General features: G+C 38.2%; 2 protein-coding genes and 1 long non-coding RNA gene across 16 annotated transcripts; 2 read left to right on the forward strand and 1 right to left on the reverse strand.

Annotated features, from left to right (window-relative positions):
- Positions 1 to 245: 245 nt before the first annotated feature.
- LOC112170004 (tubulin alpha chain) lies at positions 246 to 2984 on the reverse strand. Its single transcript, XM_024307150.2, has 3 exons — positions 2754 to 2984; positions 1469 to 2074; positions 246 to 1158 (listed from the first exon to the last, which is right to left on the reverse strand). Exons 1-3 carry the CDS (start codon positions 2844 to 2846, stop codon positions 505 to 507), a joined length of 1353 nt encoding a protein of 450 aa, XP_024162918.1. The 5' UTR covers positions 2847 to 2984; the 3' UTR covers positions 246 to 504.
- Positions 2985 to 5234: 2250 nt separating this feature from the next.
- On the forward strand, positions 5235 to 9130 carry LOC112169091. 4 transcript variants are annotated; one of them, XR_005802373.1, is made up of 6 exons: positions 5235 to 5648; positions 5907 to 6116; positions 6286 to 6446; positions 6702 to 6863; positions 7904 to 8245; positions 8928 to 9130. It is a non-coding gene; the product is annotated as an uncharacterized LOC112169091 (long non-coding RNA). The 4 variants fall into 4 exon arrangements; XR_005802372.1 differs by lacking the exon at positions 6286 to 6446 and having other exon boundaries at positions 5246 to 5648; XR_002924547.2 differs by lacking the exons at positions 6286 to 6446; positions 6702 to 6863 and adding an exon at positions 8578 to 8686 and having other exon boundaries at positions 5255 to 5648.
- Positions 9131 to 16697: 7567 nt separating this feature from the next.
- Positions 16698 to 20420, forward strand: LOC112169087. Of its 11 annotated transcripts, none has more exons than XM_040509676.1 (6): positions 16698 to 16941; positions 17240 to 17479; positions 18134 to 18621; positions 18742 to 18931; positions 19011 to 19203; positions 19327 to 20420. In XM_040509676.1, the coding sequence occupies exons 2-6, from the start codon at positions 17470 to 17472 to the stop codon at positions 19481 to 19483; spliced, it is 1038 nt and encodes a 345-aa protein (XP_040365610.1). In that variant the 5' UTR covers positions 16698 to 16941; positions 17240 to 17469; the 3' UTR covers positions 19484 to 20420. The 11 variants fall into 11 exon arrangements, with proteins under 11 accessions (XP_040365610.1, XP_040365609.1, XP_040365607.1 ...); XM_040509673.1 differs by having other exon boundaries at positions 16699 to 16941; positions 19011 to 19489; positions 19975 to 20420; XM_040509675.1 differs by having other exon boundaries at positions 18313 to 18621; positions 19011 to 20420.
- Positions 20421 to 20955: the final 535 nt, after the last annotated feature.

Consider the following 20955-nt stretch of genomic DNA (forward strand, 5'->3'; position numbering starts at 1 on the left):
GTCATGAGAATTTCTAGGCCAAGGTAGCAGACTGAGGCGTCTCCAACGGCATAGGTCAAGCCACAACTAACCGGAGGGCTAGATGGAAGTGTGTGCTTAATGCGACTTCAATGAAGCCAACAAATCAAGACCACTGGATGTTTAACCAAGAAACTCATTCATGGTAGGTAAATATTCACCGCAAGCGATAACAAATTTCAATCCTGAAGCTCTTTCTTACCAGTTATGTCTTTGGGGCCATGAAGTCGCAAAAGGTTTCAATACTCAAACACTTCAATTGTAGTTTTCATGTTATAATTTTAATCCTAAAGGCACAAAGAAGCAAGGTTGAATAGTACACTTCAACACATCACATTGCATAAGCCAAGCGACATACACAAAAATAGTCTTTCACCAGACTCAAAACAACAGCGAATCACACTTGAGCCTTAGGGTAAACAAAACAATATAGTCGAGATGCAACTGCAAGACATATAGGAGCAACTTCTTCCAATCATAGCCTTCTTAGTACTCATCCCCTTCATCATCATCGCCCTCAGCAGACTCAGCACCAACCTCTTCATAATCCTTCTCGAGGGCAGCAAGATCCTCACGGGCCTCAGAGAACTCACCTTCCTCCATACCCTCACCCACATACCAGTGCACGAAAGCACGCTTGGCATACATGAGATCAAACTTGTGGTCAATTCTTGAGAAGACCTCAGCAACACTGGTTGAGTTGGAGATCATGCAGACAGCCCTCTGCACCTTGGCAAGGTCACCTCCGGGGACAACAGTGGGTGGCTGGTAGTTGATACCGCACTTGAATCCGGTAGGGCACCAGTCAACAAATTGAATTGTGCGCTTGGTCTTGATGGTGGCAACAGCAGCATTCACGTCCTTGGGTACAACATCACCACGGTACATCAAACAGCAAGCCATGTATTTCCCATGGCGAGGATCGCACTTGGCCATCATAGATGAGGGTTCAAAAGCACTGTTGGTGATCTCAGCCACTGAGAGCTGTTCATGGTAAGCCTTCTCAGCAGAGATGACAGGTGCATAGGAAGAAAGCATAAAGTGGATTCTGGGGTAGGGAACCAAGTTGGTCTGGAACTCAGTAACATCCACATTGAGAGCACCGTCAAACCTCAAGGAGGCAGTCAAAGAGGAAATGACCTGAAAACCAAAGAGAATTACATCAATAATTCACTTGGGATCTATTTGCATCGAAGAATTTAAACAAATATATTTAGATTTAAATAAGGTGTAGAGTAGTTTTTAAACTCTGATGCATTTTAATAGTCAGATGCTCACCAAACAATACATTTGAAACAGATCCAGTAGACTTGGAAATACTACAATATATCACTGATTTTAAAATCTACTTCCTTCCATTTCTTTTATAGTGAATCCAGAGTCTAAATTCTAATACATATATTTCTACAAAAAATAGGCCATTTCAAACTTATGAAAAAGATAGTTGTACCTGAGATACAAGTCGGTTGAGGTTTGTGTAGGTGGGTCGCTCAATGTCAAGAGAGCGCCTGCAGATATCATAGATTGCCTCATTGTCAAGGAGAACAGCAACATCTGTGTGCTCCAGGAGGGAGTGGGTTGAGAGTACACTGTTGTAGGGCTCAACCACAGAGGTAGAAACCTGTGGAGAGGGGTACACAGTGAACCCAAGCTTTGACTTCTTTCCATAGTCAACAGACAAACGCTCCAACAGAAGGGATCCAAGCCCGGAGCCAGTGCCTCCACCAACAGCATTGAAAACCAGGAACCCTTGCAGACCAGTGCAGTTGTCAGCGAGTTTCCTGATGCGGTCCAAGCAGAGATCAACAATCTCCTTGCCAATGGTATAGTGACCTCTGGCAAAGTTGTTGGCAGCATCTTCCTTGCCGCTGATGAGCTGCTCAGGGTGGAAGAGCTGGCGGTAGGTTCCAGTCCTCACTTCATCAATAACTGTGGGCTCGAGGTCAACAAAGATTGCGCGAGGGACATGCTTCCCGGCACCAGTTTCACTGAAAAAGGTGTTGAAGGCATCGTCTCCTCCGCCTACAGTCTTGTCACTTGGCATTTGGCCATCAGGCTGTAAGAACACAGAGAATTTGTCACTAATCTAATAATCCTATCAATCCAAACTGCACTTTCACGTATATGATTCTGCAAAACTGTGTCAATTTTTTTGAGCAAGCAAGCACACATCAAACATCCAAAGAGCAAACACTCGATTGATTATTTCAAACAATTTCGTGCCGTATTTTGATGTAAATTGCTGCTATGATCTGTTTCTATATTAACAGTCCGAAAGCTAATTAGAAATTGACTTATCAATCCAGACATGAATACACAATTCCATTCGTATACACTTTCGGAGATCAAATTCACCAAAAACAATTTTAAAAGTTTGAGCGAGCAACAGCAAATCGAGAAAACTCCACAAATTTCAGCGTATTTTTAACCACATTTGGAGATAATTTACTCGATCATATATGTTTGCAAGCCAATAGGTCCATAAAGAGATTTACAGCAGTAAAAACATTCAATTTCATAGCCAACTCCAGAATTCAAGTTTCTATTCATAATCGATTCATAAACCACAAACAAATCTAATCAAATTCGAATCAAATGCAATCGGAATCACAGATCTGAACAACGATCAACAATCTTTGCACAAAAGTCACAGATCTGACGAAAACGAAAAAAAATCACAGATCCAAAACGAGCATACGAACAATGTAATAGAGAAAATGGAGGGAAAACCGTACCTGGATACCATGCTCAAGGCAATAAAGCTCCCAGCAGGCATTGCCGACCTGAATACCGGCCTGACCGATGTGGATCGAAATGCACTCTCTCATTTTGAAACGATGAAACTCACACACAGAGAAACACGAAGAGAATAAGAGAGAAGAAGAAGAAGAAGAAAAGGTCGAAGGCGTTTATTAAGACGCCCTCTGAAGAAACCCCTCTATTCTCTTTGTGAGGGGATCTGAGGCCCTCGGGTGAGTATTTATAGGGTTGGTTTCAAATGCAAATTTAACCCCAGGTTAAGTTTGGGAGGGAAGGGAGGGCGCTCCAGCCTGGATGGGTTAATCTTTAACCGCGGTTTACCTTTTTTTTTTTTTTTTCTTTTTTTTTTTGGCCTTTTTAAAATGAGATTTTGCCGCCCGAGGACAGCAGATTATATCTTTTTCGGTCTTGTTTTTATATGGTTGATCAAATTGGAACTTGTCAATGGATTTAAAGTTTGAAATAGTGGATAATAAGATAGAAAATTATCAATTCAAATGATTGATTGTGATTTAGATATGTATAATTCATCAACTTAAAATGAATAGATATGGATTTGAACTCGAGAGTTTTGATAATGTGATTGTAAGTTATTCAAGTTTGGGCTAGGTTGATTCAATCAAAAATCTCGTTGACAGCTCTAAACAATGAATAATTATGATTAAACTTCATCATAAAGTGACTATGAAGTAGATGTAAACTCTTAATCCGTTCGAATCAATAACAACAATAACATGACACATACATGTTAAACGGAGTAAATTCAAATGGTATGAAAATAAACATATAAAGTGGAGCTTGAGGGCTGATGATGATGATGATGATGATGATGAATTAACAACAATGCGGCTATTATGTCAATGCGGCAAATGGACACAATAGCCTGGCAAATTTTATGTGCAAAGCAATCTAGGGGTCCATCAAACCACTTGGAGAAATAGTGTCACATAACAACTACAGATGAGCTACCCTTTGGGAATGTAATCACATCACTATTGGCACTATTACTCGGATGATCCGATGAGTACTTCCAAGTGTCAGGGAATTCCGAGATAATATCAGTTGAACTATCGGTGCAACACCCACTACTAAGTCAGAAAATTTCATCTGAACCAACTCAACCAAATATGAGCGCTCGTTTGTTTTTTCCGAGCCTAAGAACCTGCCTTACTCGATAGATAACAACCCACAGTTCACCATAAACAAAACGACTAGATTAAGAAGACTATGTCTGTCGCATGCTACCATTCAATCAAATAATGTACTGAATTAACAGTCGTATTGAATTCTGAACTAAAAGGCACAACAACAACTGAAAAGGAAAGAAAGCACAAGGGCCGATTTTATTTTTGACAGTATAGCTGTGGATATGATGCGTATCATACAGGAGAACCCTCTCTTTCCTGCTTTTATATACTTAGGTGGTCAATCAGTATCATACAGGATTACATGAATATCTAGCCTACCTATTCAGGCAGAAAGTCGTCATCATAAACTCTTTCAAGATGAGACCAAAGTTTATGCTCAATCGGATTCTGATGTTATCTTCTCATCATCCTTGATGCCAGCAGTTCTCCTATGGATGCTCTTATTTCTGTGTAAGATTATAAATTGAAGAATTCTTCTGCTTGGTGTATGTATCAGGTTGCAGGCTTTGCGCCAGTCCACGGGCGGCTTTCATCTACCAAATTGCTGATTTTGTGGTTGCGGTTTTGTTGTACATAAGCCACTCCAATCCAGATCCCACAAATGAGTAAGATGCTTCCAAAGACTAGGCTACCAAGAGTGCAAATGACCTGTATTTTACATAAACACAGATTTAGCATCTTTTGTAAGATATTCAAGTGAAAACTAGATACAGGCATAATTCAAAGGCGACACAAACAACTGAAATAAGACTTGTAACTGCTGTGTTATTTGTAATAATCCTGTGTCAGGTATACCATACAAGTGGAAGCCCTCAATTAGAACATCAACTATAGAGCATTATGACTTGAAAACTATTAAAGTAACAACACATAAAACTATATTGCACATTGCTTGCAAATACACAACATTCCACACATTTCACATTGCTACATATATCAAGTTCCTATATCACTTCACAAGTCACCACTTAACATGCACCAGCTAATAGAACCATCAACAATGCAATGTCCACTCGATTCTATAGATTTCTCCTTAAGGCAGTTTCCCCGTGAGACATTTTGTGCTGGTAAATAAAAATTAGGGAACTTCGAGAGAGTGAAAGTTCTTCGGAAAGAGAGATTCCTAGAGATCTATCGTTGCAGAGGGTTGATGTTGATTTCCAACATTTGGCCTGCATGGTTTTGGAGGTCATGTCAAAACCAATATAGGTCTCAATCAGTTCTGATTCAACTAATTGTTTTTGGAGTACTAGATCATGTGCCGCCGCAACACCATAAAACAGTATAAGTTTGGGTTTCACAAATGGAGTGGGCTGCAATGAACCAACCGAAATGTAGACCAAGGGGACCCCAGTGACGTGGACAGATTACATCCTCAGGAATTGGTTACTTTGTGTTGACCGTGAACTGACCGTTAACTGTAAATGTTTTGCCGTCATGGTGAAACAAGCGGGGGCTAATGGTATTTTGGCATCTGGGATGAGGTTTACAGCTGGGTTGGCGGGCATCCTCTTCATCAAAACCATGAAAACTTTGTCTGGTTTGGGCGTTTGGCAGCTCCTCCCCTCCCCTGGGCTTCAGACGGGTCAGAAGTGAATTACGAGTCAGACCAATATGCAAATCGAGCGACCTCCCCTTGCCCTTGCATGCAATGATGTGGTGAACCTCCTCTCGATCATTCTAATTCAGTGCTCTCCAGAGAGCAATTTCGTCGATACACGGGTTCGTCCCCATATTCTCTAATTTCTTTTCTTTTGGATGATTGTATTGATTCATCATCAATTAATTTATCTGGAATTTGTTAGTATTGATTTCGAATGTTGTATTCTTGGGATGGCGATTTCGGAGCTAATAAACTCAAATCTGTATAGCAATAGAAGCAAGTCGATCAAAGTTTTTTTTATTCTTCTGTGGTTTAACATCAATAGGTAGCAGTAACTCAATATGTTGTCTTAGTCTTTATACTATCTCATTTGCTAGGATGGTCCGGAATCCCCAAAATCTCCAATAGCAAAGTCTCCATCCCAGAACTCTCTTCGTAATGCTAGTCTTGTTGCCAAAAGGAAAATGTTTGCTGTGTCCCTGGTTGGAAGGTCCAGTTTCCAGAAGCTTTTGGAGCCAAATTAAGCCCCCACTCAGAGATCTGCAATTACTCCTTATAGAATTATTCTTGATAATATAAAAGACAAGGTATGTTTATTTTCTGTGAATATGTCAAGCAAGTTGTTAGATAGCTAAGCTTGATTGATTTATATTTTTGTGATGCTGGTTTGGGATGATACCACACCACTTTTGCTGGAACAGCTTGTTTGTGAAGCATCCCTGATAGTTATTCACTTTTATTTTCTTTGCTCCTCAGATATGTTTCCAAATGATACCAAACTTAGTAAGAATGCTTGTCCTCTTTAAATTGAGACAGTTCTTGGAGACTTCTCCCTGTTCATTGCTTACATCAGATTTGTATTATCACTTTTCCAGCCAAGAAAATTGGTATCAGAGCCCAGGTGGTGATCTAATTAGGTAGTGTATAAGAGTGTTATATAGTGTAGTGACCATTGTAGCTTTTGTGCTTGGGTAATAAATTTAACTTTCTTGAGGGTCTGTTACTAGATTCATGATTTCAGTTTGATTCAGTTAATTTATATCATTGTGTATCTTCTGTTCAGAATGTGAAAGTGTTGCATAAAGACACCATATTGGCTTTTGAAATCTCTAGTTATATCTCAGCATAATTTTTGGTTATTATTTTGATTCATCCTTCAATATTGATTTCAGCTGAGCTGTGTTTTCTTTAAAATTGGACATTCCAAGACTTTCTCCAAACAAGTTTCGTCCAAAACAAAATAAGTTTGAACTCCTAGCTCCTTCGGTCCTTCCCAAAGAAAAATCAGTTAGCTGGAATTTTGCAAAAACTGCCCTGCAGCATAGCCCTCTTCGGTATTTCTTTTTCTCAACTTATTGGCCTCCAAATATACTGAAATTTTGACATGTTTCTTTTCTGTTAGTTAACAAAGCATCTGGAAAGTTTTGTCTTATTTTGATGTGTAGTGAATTTTCGGCGATTTTTCCAAATTTGGTCTGCATTTGGAAAAGTTCCAGCACTCTAAATGTCTCCTTTGATTTTCTGTTGGGATTTGAACTTCCACTTGAATTATTTAATCTCTGGTTTTTGTGTATATTGAACTATATATCCCAATGCTCATTTTGAAACTGATTTCTTGTCATTTGGACTTGCAATGAATTTTTTTGGTGAATTTTCTAAGTTGACTTTGCTGCTGCAATATTTTTCTAAAACCTGACAGTTCAGTCTATCTGCATCCATCTTTACTTCTCGAACTCCGATTTGCTTGAAAATTTAGTACGTCTTTCTTTAACATGGTTACTTTTAGTCTGGAAAGTTTCAAGTTCATTGCTGCAGAAATGAAGTTTTAGTAAATCTTCAAAGTTAAGTTGTTCATGCCTTAACGCTCCAGCCCACTTATGTCTCCCTTTCGTTATAACTCTATTGGATCAGCTTTGAGTTCTTCATCTACAGTATTCAAGTTCAGATAATGTATTTAGTTGCTTGATTAACATATAGTTTCATTTGGTTTAATGTTACTTACATTTCTTTCTTCAAATCAAAGTCCATCCCGAAGTACTTCATACTTTTAGGCTAAGATTGTATCGATCTTGGTCTTATTCACATTTTCTCTTACTTGAGAACCCCTTAAGTCATACCCCGGGTTTGGGGTGTGACATGTGTATGTTCTGTGGGTACAGCTTATGAAGACACGAAGACGATCGGAGCTTCTTCTAGAGGATCTTCCTTGCGATTTTAATCTATCGGAGTATTATGACACATTAGATGAACTTATAGAACCACTGATGACATGCCATGACTCCCTCTGTGCAGACACAAATGTGCCGCATCTGCATGCATACAGACTTCTTATGTAATGTTGAATGACAAGTTGACAACCATCATTTTTTTGCAGCAATCATGTGGATCAGGGATCCTAGCTGATGGTGGCCTTGATGATTTGATCCAAAGAGTTGCTACCTTTGGGATGGTATTAATGAAAGCTCGACTTGCGTCAGGTGTGCTTTTATTTTATTGTAGAAGACGTTGCTACCCCAGGCTGAGCTTGGCTTCCTCACATAGGAAGCTGCCCCTCAAGAAGAAAGAGCTCTAATGGAATTGGACATCTTCGGGCAGTTCCATGGGTGTTTGCATGGACTCAAACCAGATTTGTCTTCCAGCTTTGCTTGGAGTTAAACCCCTTGTTGATCTTTTTGTGAGAGCATCAAACACACCAGCCATAAAGGTGTATGAGAAGGTGATATATCTTCAACTTACTTTTGATATCTACTTCCAGATTTTCACTTATATAAGAAAGAAAACAAACGTGTGAAATCTGCTGCCATGAGTTCCCTTTTATGAACTGAATCTTAGCAGATGTACTGAAATATTTATTTAGTACTTCCTAGATGGAATAGATGCTTAAACCACCTTTTGACACTTGCAGAATCCCATATTGAATCTCTCATTCTTGCCAAGATTATAGGAGCTATGCAGATGTAGTTCCTAGTTCCAATCTCTGCCTTATGCTTTACGTTCTATTTTTACCAAGATTTGTGGTTGTGACTAGGGAAAATGTTTTGTTGGCAGGCCATCCCTTGGATGAGAAATTATAATGGTGTATAGGTGCTATATTTTTACATTTAGACTCATGAAGATCTATCAGTGATTGTCATCTCTTCCAAAGGTTTCTTTTAGGGTATGTTTCTGTGGAATCTGACAAAAGAAGAGAAATGTTTTCAACACTCAAGTTCAACAATGTGATGCTTAGAAGCACAAAATTGGTTCATAGTTTAAGTGGAGACTTGGAATGATTTTATTGGGAAATTCTTTACATTCTTAGAAAGGCTTTTATTTCGAGCAGTAAAACATTACAAAATTGTCATGACGTAATTTGGTCGGAATTTGCTTTCTCACAATTTGTTTTTGGATTGGAGCAGTTTATACATCAGATGCATCCCAACATGGATTGATTCCAATTCCTTCATGACACTACATTTTCCTCTTCTGAAGTTCTGATGTATATCAAGGGCAGAGCAACAATAAGAGATCTCAAGTACCTGCAACAAAAGCAAAAGAAATTATTGTATCAATTCCAGTACATGAATGCTTCAACTAATAACTAAATCACAATTTATCATTTCATCTATATTATTAGTTTATTATAAAAATATTAAATGAACTTGGTGCACATAAACATCTAGGGACAGGTGAGTTCACAAACTATAAAAGGAAAGATAACCCAAGCTCTTGGAAGGTATAATTTTGTAATACACCTAATAAACAAGTTAGACCACATTACTAGGTACATAAGGATTTTGTGTGATTCAAAAATTCGTAACTGGAAATCGATAAATTTGAGATTACCCATATATTTATAGCGTATTAATAGGTATTATGTAAAAAAGTTAACCCGATCCGCCGTCATTTCAACATCAGACAAAGCAGTCAACTCTTTATATACTTATACTTCCCTAAAGGACCAGGAGGAGATAAACTTCTAGAAATTTTTTAATTAGTTTATATAGGGCATACCCATGAGAGTGTGAAAGGACTTTGGATCCGAACTGTAAAAAACGGGCCGATTTCAGGCCCAACAAAATTCTTGTTGAACCCGGCCCGTGCTCAGCCCTAGTCACGAGCACCGTCATGCTCAAAAGAGACAGTCACTCAACTATAACATACATCAATAATGAATGAAACGGTCCACCATCGTGAATGGGCCAATTGATGGGAGCCCATCAAAATCGCTCCTGTAAGAGACTTCTCTCCGTCTCCATCTCCCAGATCTGTAGGTTTCGATTAACTCTTTACTGAGGTAAGCTCTTCAAGCTTTCAATTCATGCCCTTAGTTTCTTTCCTACCTGGATTCCTTCTTCCTTTGCTTTGCTTTCCTTGTGTCTTGATCGAACTAATTTCGATGAAGGTTGAAACTCCTTCCAGGCTTGGTGAATTTTTTTTTTTTTTGGCTTTCAAGCATGCCCCCAATCGAAAGACCGATGTGGTTTGGATGAGGTGCGAACCTATGAGTCTGAATTGCTGTTTAAATAAAGAAGAATCCAGTAGGGTTTCAAATGTGTTTGAGATGAATGTCGTCTCGTCTGGGATTTGGCTCTTGTAGGATCCAGTTTAGGTTCTGAAATTTGCGTGTTTCACTGTGAAAACAATGCATCAGGGATACCTTTTATAGAATTCACCCCCTGAGTAGTGAAAGAAAGAATAGATCGATCTATATATAATTATTGCAGAAGTTATTATTGGAAATTTTGGGTTCAAGCAACACACTTCAATCATAATATACCAAGGCTGTTAGCTAGCCCGTTTTGTTGGTTCTTAGTTATTGCGAATTTGACTGAACTTTACCAGGACACACAACAAAGAAACTAATTAGCTTTAGGAATTACCAGTCCGTTGCGGCACACATTTCAAATTATTTAGGCCCGTTTGGAAATGAGATTTGGATTTTAATTTTGATTTCAAATCTTAAGTATTTCAAATCTGAGTAATTGAAATTCTAAGATTTCAAATTCATCTGTTTGGATAACAATTGAATCATGAGGATTTGAATTTAAGAATTAAAAACTAATTAAGAAAGCTACTTATATAAATACTAATCTAATGAAGCGGCGGGTTCAGCGACGAGTGAGCGGCGGGTCTGGCCTTCTTGGTCGCGAGCGTCGATGATGGCTGGGTCAGGTCTCTGTTGGAGTCGAGACAGTAGGTTGGGCCTGGATTTCTTCAATCCAATCCCAGAAGAGATTAGAGACTGTAGTGAGAGAGAGGAGATCGAAGGATGTGAGAGAAACCTTGGAGAGAGAAAGAGGAGAAAAGAAGAAAGAGAGAGCACGATATGTTTTTTCAAGGAATCCAAGACCTGATGATTTGAAATAACTAGGGTCCCCTAGTTATTTGAAATCATCAAAATTTGCTATCTTAAATCTCTCGGGTGATTTTGAAGAAATCCAAATACTCACTAAAGAAGACAGCCAAACAAGTAAATTTGGATTTGGGGGTTTCAAATCCACACTCCCAAATCCCTATATCCAAAATTTCAGGCCCCGTTTGGAAATGGGATTTGGATTTTAATTTTGATTTCAAATCTTAAGTATTTCAAATGTGAGTAATTGAAATCCTAAGATTTCAAATTCATCTGTTTGGGTAACAATTGAATCATGAGGATTTGAATTTAAGAATTAAAAACTAATTAAGAAAGCTACTTATCGCTCACCTGCGGGACGAAAATAAAGGGACAAAACGGGACAAAACCATCTCAGCCGTTGGATCTTAATTCAGTTGATCAAACGGACAAAACGGCAAACCATTAAAACAATTTTTTTTTTAACCTATTATCCATCCCGTTTAGTCTCATGGTCAGTTACTTGGTCAGTGACATGGTCAGTTACTTGGTCAGTTACATGGTCAGTTACGTGACCAGTTACTTGGTCAGTGACATGGGCAGTTACTTGGTCAGTGACATGGTCAGTGGCATGGGCAGTTACTTGGTCAGTGACATGGTCAGTTACATGGTCAGTTACATGGCCAGTTACAGTTACTTGGTCAGTGACATGGTCAGTTACTTGGTCAGTGACATGGTCAGTTACGTGACCAGTTAGGGTTGTAAGTTCATGTGTATGAGCCTCCTCGAAGTCACTTACACACCAATTTTTGCTTGCCTTGTTAAAGACGATGTTCAACCTTGCCTTACAACCCATACGCTTTATTCCGCACCTCCTTTCTTCCATGGTCGATGAATGTTGCCGTCTTGAGTTCTCATAAGTCTCATATGTTTTTCCTTCCTTGGAACATAAAAATTGTTTCCAAGTAATCTCTCCAGTCACCTTACTTCTCTTAGTTGAACCCATTCTCACACTAAAACCAATAGTCTTTGCATATATCTCATTGTAAAAGTAATAGGCCTCCTCTATTGATTCGAATTCTTGACCAAGCTGAAGTTTTGGTTCATCTACAACAGCATTCTCATTTGTCTCTTGTAACGATGGTTCACCCATCATAAAGCTATAGCATTATATTACAAACACCCTGTACAAACACAGCTATAATTAGAATTTCACCATAACAGAGTCAAAGACATAACACTAATAAAAAAGAAGTTAAAAACTAAACACAATTTCAATTCAAGCATTTTACTTATATTATAATTGAGCTCTTCATGTATGGAATTGCATTTTGACGACAAAATTGTGTGAAGCCATGAGCTCCTCATTAAACAAATCTATGTTGACCGTTTGAGATTTTAGTGCTCTAAATTAACATATTGCCCTACTTGAAAAAGATTTTTAAAAAAAAAGAAAAAAAAAAGCAGAAACTTTGACCGTGAGATAGAGAATGAAATCAAAATTAAGACAATGAAACCAAGACAAAAAGTATTGATCTTTTTGGGTCAATGAGGCTTCCTATTCAATGATTCAATCCATTCCATGGACAAAAAGTATTGACCTTTTTTCAATTTCTTTTGACCAACTCTATATCCCAGCAAAATCAATACTTGCAAAAGAATACCAAAATTTCGACAATCAAATCAGAACACCAGAAATGAAATCATCAAACAAAATACGATGGCTCCATGATTCACCCAAACTGAAGAGAAAAAATTAAAAAAAAAAAAAAACCCTAAAATCGAGAGAGAGTAAAATCTAAGAAAAATACCTTCAAGATAGGCCAATCTTATGATGATGAGGATGAGGATGAATCAAGAATGGTATATGGGAGGCGAGGGAGGAGGAAGAACTCAAGACTGAACGTGGAGACAAGGGAGGAGGAAGAACCCAAAACTGAACGTAGAGTCTTGGTTGAGACTAAACGGGATTGGATAATAGGTTAAAAAAAAATTTGTTTTAATGGTTTGCCGTTTTGTCCGTTTGATCAACTGAATTAAGATTCAACGGCTGGGATGGTTTTGTCCCGTTTTGTCCCTTTATTTTCGTCCCGCAGGTGAGCGGGCCTGGTAAATACTAATCTAATGAAGGAAGATTTTCTTTAGCAATTAATTTCTATGAAGATTTTACTTGATATGCCTAACAATGCACACATTCTCGGGAATCTCGGCTGAAAATAGAATCCAACATTCAAAGTAACCCTCCAAAAACTAATAAAATGACAGAAGCGTCATTGCAGGGCATCACAGTGTGAACAGCTTAATTGAGCACATCATATAAAAGTCAATTCCATAAACCGTTCCTTTCAAACCCTTCTATGACTATTCTTCCTTCATCCTCTACCGTTTTCCTCCACATATACAAGGTTGAAACCAGAAAAATTATAACTCGGTGAAAACAATGCTCAAAGTTTTCTTGTTCCCATACAAAAATTAATTCGAAAACAAAAAGTTTTAACAAATTCAGATTGTTTTTGTGAATATGCTGCTTGTATATATATAGTGGCATTGCTGAGATTCAAATCCACACTATAGTTCACGCAATATATGAAACCAACACAGATTCACAAAATTCAAAGCCAAACAACAAAGAAATGCAGCTAAGATCTAAACGCCAAACCAAAACGAACAAAATCGCAAACACCGAAACTCCAAACCTCACATGGATCTGAAATCCACGCCATGCAAAACACACACACACACGTTCATAATCACACACATTTCTATAATGCACAAATTGATTCACAACAAAAAGCATACGCAGAAAGAAAACGAAAAGAGAGAGAGAGCTCAGCTTTTGTAGAGCTCATTAACTCTATCACTGGCAAGTATACAGACAACAAGTTAGGGTGGCTAGAGGGGCTTGACATGAACAAGAACCACATAGAACTTTTCTACTGGTTTTTGGCGATTCTGAGCGTGCTCAACTTTGCAAATTATCTTTTCTGGGCCAACTGGTACACGTATAAGAACGATGTTACAGTTGATGAGGAAATACTAATCAAAGCAGGCCAAGTTGGAGCTGATGAATCTAACTCACTAAGTGCAAGCACTGTGTCCAGAAGGCGACGCAAAAGGTTTATGAGAAAACAGCCTTCAAGAAGTGAAGTTGATGAAAAGACTAATAGAAGGATGCTTTGGATGAGAGTCTTAGAAAATCCAATGACCAACATCAGAAATCCACTAACCAATATAACAATATGCATTAATTTTTTCTTACGCAACTTATCCCTATTCCTTTCATGGTTACTTTGAACCATCAAGTATCTCACACCATTATTCATAATGCTACAAACAAACAAACAAAATAATAATACGAGCACTTAAAAGTATGTTTTAGAACATGTACACTACAAGATAGAACTGATCTGAAATCAAAACAAAACTTTTCAGAATGTATATATAAACCCAATTAAAAGGGAGAGAAGGAGTTCAAACCCATATCCAAAATTCAATTGACAAAACAAATACCCTCTGTTCATTGGCAATGGTTGCTTTTAAAACAAAAGGTTGATCAATTCTCAAATGAGCATAAGATAGACAAAACCTCAACCTTCAAGGCTCAAAGGAGGGTATCACATGAAATTCAAACCAAAATAAAACAATTGGTGGAAACTATAAAAACAGAAACTGATTTTTCCTCCATTTGGAAAACAGAGAACAACCCAGCACAGAAAACCAATAAATGAAGACCTGCAAGATCTTGCTGGGCAGCGAGCACTTAAAGCCCAAAAGAATACAAACAGGCTAACATATGAAAGACAATAGAAATAAGCAAGATCTGAATCACTGGACTATAAGATAGAGTGATAGACTTAGAAGCAGCTTTAGGTTTATCTGGGCACATTTAGTGAAATAATCAGTCAATCACAAACTTATTACCTAAATTGTCTGAGAAAACCGAATCTCAATCAAGTTCGATACAAGGGTACAGATAATAACTCATAAACCAAACAATCAGCCCTAATTATCAAACTTTAGATCATTGGCAAAAGAAACTGATGAAATATACGTCACGAGTAGTTTCATATATTCCTTTTCACTGCCTTAATACTATCTATTCCTCTATGTCTTTGTCTTATCAAATACTTAACTAATAATATTCAATAGTACACATAAATGAATTAATGAACCCACATAGCTGGTCTCAACCAAAAGGAGCAGTGCTCATCTTAGGACAACAGGGGCTTAGTTAAAGGAGACATGAATTGATTGCTTTTTGTTCCCAAAAAAAAAAAAAGAAGAAGCACCCAAGAGTTGGACTAACCTATCAATCATAATGCAAAGAATTGAATGTAAAAGGAAGGTGAAATCCATACAAGCTGCAATTGGAGACAAATTCAAGCACTTCGTTCACTGAAAATGGTCAGTTCTTTTAAACAGGCTTTACCATCCTAACATTTACGTTGCATTCGCATCTGAAATCAAGCAAAGAATAGATGGTCTCTAGAGGGAATGATAAACTGCAGAGTCATCTTTGAGTACTAGATTATTTAACCTGTGAAAAGTGAGATCTACAAGTCATGATTTACAGAGCAGGTAATCTACACCATAATTCCTGGACTCTACTACCAATTCCATGAATCCTCTTTCATCAATCACCAAGTTGATCAAGTTATATTACGAAAACCATACACTACTCAATACAACATTCAAAGCATTGAATCAGACCTTTTCTAATTACCAAACGTAGCTGTGCTATTATGATTAGTAGTGTACCACTATTTGGTTATACCCAACCACCTTCAATATGTAGAAAGCAAATATATATATATATATATTTTTTTTTTCCTCAGGTGCGGACGTCCGTATCGAAATTTCGGTACGAATTTCCTGTTTTCGACCACTTTCCGGCCATATTTTTACATCTTAACCGTTCAGTTTTTAGGTCATAATGTATAGATCACCTCTGCAAAAATTCAGCCAATTTGGTGATCGTTAAGGCATCCAAAACTGCAATTTACACGAGCGGGCCAAATCTGTCGAACCGGAACCGTTCGTATTTATAATGGTAAATTGCAGTTTTGGATGACTTAACGATCACTAAATTGGCTGAAATTTTGCAGAGGTGATCTATACATTAGGACCTAAAAACTGAACGGTTAAGATGTGAAAATGTGATCGGAAAGTGGGGGAAAATGGGAAATCGTTACCGTCCGCACCGTAGCCGGACTGTATATATATATATATATATATATCATGGATTATGAATCAGATATCACAAATATGTATAAGTAAACACCAAATCAAGCTGCTGAAAGTTACTAGACTGCAGATATTTGAGCAAACAGCTTCAATTACGAATCAAACTCAATCAAGCAAATTACAAATCAAACTCAAACATTCTTTGGTTAAATTTTACATATACTACGAAATCAAGCTGCGCATCATTTAGCCCAACCTTCAGTATCACTATGAACAATCAAATTAGGAGATGAGCGATCAAATTAAGAGAAGAAAGAGAGACCACCTTCACCAAATCTCAAATCAACTCTAGCCCAGCCTCTGCGATATGTAGAGAACACGAGTTAAGAGAGAGCGAGCTCCGCCGGTGTTGAAATCGAGCCGTGGCGTTTCAGAAGTGAGAAAGGAAGAGATTTCAAATAACTAGGGTACCCTAGTTATTTGAAATCGGCCCCTTCTGTTAAATGTAATCAGCCCACTGATTTCATCAAATTCAAATCCAAAATGAAAAATTTGTGCCAAACGGGCTTATTTATATTTGGGCCTCCGAAATCCAAATCCTTAAGTCCAAATCACCCTATCCAAACGGGCCCTCAGTTAATTACCAAATACACTATCGTTTTTCATCTGCCGTGAGTATTATTGTTTTATAAACGGATTGATGAAGTTGCTGGGTATGGTTTCTGGAGTGAAGAAGCGTTTCTCATAAAGCCTTTCTTTTCCTCATATTCAGCCCAGCCTCAGCGTGTTCTCTCCGTGCAAAATTCAAGTTCTTCTTACTCGACTCCAATCCACTTCTTAGTCTTTCTTGCCAGCAGACTGCCGACGCCGCTTCGTTCGGTCCAAAGTTTGATGACAATCACACTTTCTACTGGGTAAGCGCTAATTTTTTCTCATCCTGTTCTGTTTCCAATATGCCTTTCTTTTGTTCTGGTGCTAATTGTTCATTGTTTTTGATTTTCTGGGCATTTCTGTTTATTTTTTCCCCAATCTTTAGTTTCCCCGTTCTTATTCCCTATATCTGTTAATTTCAATGCTTTGTTTTTGGATGAGGATTCCTTTAGTAGAGAATTGGAATGAGTATGGGTCACATTGTCATTTTGGAGATGATAAAGTTTGAGTCGGAACTTCTGAGTTGTACTTATTGAGTGTTGAAGCATGTCTTCTTGGTAGTGCATAAATGAATTTCATGGACGAGGATGCTTCTTCGGGCTCTGGTGATGATGCACACTTGCTAGATGGAAAAAGCATCAGTCTGGGATACCATCAAATTCAGGGCGTAGGAAGAGAAGTCGCAAGGCTACAGGTGATGCTATAGTGGATGCTATGCTAGAAATAGCTGCCGCTTCAAAAATGAGGGCGACTGCAATCATGAAGAACGAGGACCGGTTTTCTATAAGCAAATGCATAAAGGTATTAGATGAGATGCTTGGCATCGATCAGCGGGTCTACTTTCTTGCATTGGATCTATTTGAGAATGCTAATGCGAGAGAAACATTCATCTCTCTTAAAAGTGAGAAGCGATTACTGTGGTTGCAGCGCAAGTTTAGTGCTTCCTCTAATTGAACGGTGTGAGCGGATTTGTTCCTTCTTCTTTCTATGTGTTGTTAAGGTGGCAAAAGTTCTAATGGATTGTATAAAGTTTGCTCTGAAACCTTTTGGATTAGAGAAGGATTAGAGAGTCAGAGAAGCGCGTGAAAGATGGAGATGATTTCAAATAACTACCTATCCATAGTTATTTCAAATTCTTAAGGAAATTATGGTGTGGATTTTAATGAGTTGATTTGAAATCCAAATTCACCACAAAATAGAAAGCCAAACAGACAGATTTGGATTTGGGGGTTCCAAATCCAAATCCACTCTCCCAAATCCTTATATCCAAACGGGCCCTGAATGTTGTAACTAGTATGCCATTTGGATTTGGAGTCATTTCATTTTTTAATTTCAGAGTTGGATGATATTTAGCAGATCTAGGTTCCTTTTGTTGGTTTACTTTTGGTTGTGTTTGAAGCCCATGTACGTTACTCAAGTGATTGTCCTTTTAGTATCTTAATTGTTATTTTACAGATACATCAGCTGAAATGGATGATTTTGACTTAGAAATGGAGGAGATGGAATTAACTGCAGCAGCGGCTGGTTACCATTATTATAGCAGTATTACCAAGCAACCTTGTCATAGTTTGTCACCAAGTAAAGGATGTGGATTTATGACAGAGGTGCTAAATGGTCATGATGTTGTGTTCCAGGAAATGTTTCGGATGGATAAAAATGTATTTCACAAATTGTGTGACATTCTTCGGCAAAGAGGCATGTTGCGTGATACTGCTGGTGTTATGATAGAGGAGCAGCTTGGAATATTTTTGAATATTATTGGCCATAATGAGCGGAACAGAGTAATCCAAGAGCGGTTTCATCACTCAGGTGAAACCATCAGCCGTCATTTGAACAATGTGTTGAAGGCTGTCAAGTCGTTTTCGCGTGAGTTTTTACAAACTCCAAGCCCCAGCACTCCTCCAGAAATCCTTGGAAATAACAGATTTTATCCTTATTTCCAGGTTTGTATTTTGTTGCGTAATTCTATCAATTCACTTTTTTTTTTTTGGTCCATTCACTTTTACTTGCTACCTAATTAGGATTGTATATGAGTCATTGGTGGAATGCACATTCCTGCCCAGGTGCCAGCCAAAGATCAATCCCGCTTTCGTAATAAGAAAGGTGTTCTTTCACAAAATTTGTTGGCAGCTTGCACGTTTGATCTTCAGTTTATATTCGTTTATCCTGGTTGGGAAGGCTCTGCTGCAGGTTCACGTGTATTGAGAGCAGTCCTTGATGATCCACATCAGAATTTCCCACATATTCCTGAAGGTTGGCTCAGATATGCTGTGTAGATAACCAGATATTATGTCACTTGTGACAGAGGTAATGTCGTGATTTTATGCTGCAGGGAAATATTTCCTTGTTGACACTGGATATGCAAATATGAAAGGATTTATTGCGCCATTCCAAGGGGTCAGGTATCATGTCCATGAGTATAGAGGTGCTAATCAGTTACCTAGAAATGCAAGGGAGCTATTTAACCACAGACACTCGTCTCTTAGTAATGTCATCCAGAGGTCTTTCCATGTGTTGAAAACTAGGTTTCCTATTCTCAAACTTGCTCCTCAGTATGCTTTTCATACTCAAAGAGATATAGTTATAGCTGCTTGTGTTCTACATAATTACATCCGACGTGAGTTGAAAAATGATTGGCTGTTTTCCAGCGTGGAAGGGACAACAGTGGATGACCTACCTGACGTTGATGAACATCCTGATATTGGGTTGGTTTCTTTGGTACAAGAGCAGGTTGCGTTTTCAATGAGAGAATCAATTTCTGCAGAAATGTGGGATCACTTTATGAATGGATGGGATCAGTGGTGACGTCTTGTAAATACTTTTATTTTGTCGTATTATCTTTATAAACTTTATATTTATCATTTTTTTCGTCAAGTCATAATTGTTACTATCATAATTTTGATGATGATTGTGCAAGGAACGGTGGTTACTACTGTTAGCATTAGCATGAGCAGTCAATTGGTGATTGCATTACTGTGAAGATCTTACATCTTGAAAAAAAAATTGTAGTAAGGTTTTGGTGTTGAATCTTGATGATACCACATCTAAGCATGCTGCCAGATTCTGGTACATTGTCTGTGCTAGTATTGAATATCCTAACTAGGATATTTGGTGGGTTTAATGGTTTTTGGAGCTCTAGTCTCTTTAACTAAACATTCTGGAATTTCATTTTCCATAACTTTAAATTTCTTGTCTTAGAATCTCTGGTATCTAGATTGTAAGATACGGTAAGTTTGAATTGAGGAGCGATTTATGTTCCTGGCATTATTGTTTTGAATATCTCTGTCTCTTCTCAGATGTTTGTCAAGAGAAGTTTCATGCTGAGGTAGACAAGAACTACTGGAAGGCAGTTGCAGATCTCATTCCCAATGAGGTGCCAGCTATAGAGAAGAAGAGGGAAGAAGAATCAAGAAAAGAAGCCTTCCATTGTCGTTGTGCAAGGTCCAAAACCTGGTAAGCCAACTGAGGTCGCGAGGATGAGGCAGATACTTCTACAATTGAAGCATAATATGCCTCACCTAAAGCCTTTGCCACCGGCACCAGCCGCTGTGGCAGCTGTGCCTGAGGCTATAGCTGCTGCCTGATAATTGTGATTGGTGTTCTCTGTCAACTTTCAAGTCAATATATCTTCGTAGTAACAAAGCACTTTGATCAATATTGTGAAGTTTTTCTTGTTTTAGTTAAACTGGAACATCATCTACTGGGCACATTCAGGAAACCTGTTCTTAAGTTCTGTGTTTCATATGTACAGTGGCTCTGAAAGAAGGGGATGGACTTGTGAACTTGGTTCGATCAGTTCGGTTTATAGGTACTAATTGCTAACCAAAGTGATCGAATAGTGATTGCTACTGATCGATGAGCCAACGCCTATATATGCACTGGCATGATGGTGAGATCAATCTCACAATTGTGTGAGATCAATCTAAGTTTTAGTCTCTAATTTTCTCTAAGAAACCAAGACTGAGAAGAGCCATTTATCCAACGTACCTCAAGCGCGTGGTCCTCGTCCATATGGGTTATCAAGTATCAACAATAATTGAACCAAAACCAGAAACTGAACTTGAGCAAATAAGTCCAGCAAGTGAAACTAATATTGGTACATATCATGATATACAAACTTCGTAAGGCCATTATAATTAATTACTACAGCTGGGTAGACTTCAGAACTAGCTCTTAGTTTGTGTTCCCGTGCAATTGGGGGCGAAAGAGAAACAACCAAGCTAGCAAACAAAATTTCTGGCCAGTAGGAGAAGAATAGACCATAATATGCAAACAAG

The sequence above is a fragment of the Rosa chinensis genome, chromosome 6 (genome assembly GCF_002994745.2).
Source record: "Rosa chinensis cultivar Old Blush chromosome 6, RchiOBHm-V2, whole genome shotgun sequence".
NCBI classification, from domain to species: domain Eukaryota; kingdom Viridiplantae; phylum Streptophyta; class Magnoliopsida; order Rosales; family Rosaceae; genus Rosa; species Rosa chinensis.

Excerpts from the sequence above, each read along its gene's own strand:
- LOC112169087 (XM_040509672.1), top strand. Across the intron at positions 18,622-18,741 it reads GATTTTATCCTTATTTCCAG|GTGCCAGCCAAAGATCAATC; the intron begins GTTTGTATTTTG and ends ATTCCTGCCCAG. Across the intron at positions 18,932-19,010 it reads TTTCCCACATATTCCTGAAG|GGAAATATTTCCTTGTTGAC; the intron begins GTTGGCTCAGAT and ends TTTATGCTGCAG.
- LOC112170004 (XM_024307150.2), bottom strand. The coding sequence starts at position 2,846 with ATGAGAGAGTGCATTTCGATCCACATCGGTCAGGCCGGTATTCAGGTC. Across the intron at positions 2,075-2,753 it reads GCCTTGAGCATGGTATCCAG|CCTGATGGCCAAATGCCAAG; the intron begins GTACGGTTTTCC and ends GTGTTCTTACAG. Across the intron at positions 1,159-1,468 it reads TCAACCGACTTGTATCTCAG|GTCATTTCCTCTTTGACTGC; the intron begins GTACAACTATCT and ends TTTGGTTTTCAG.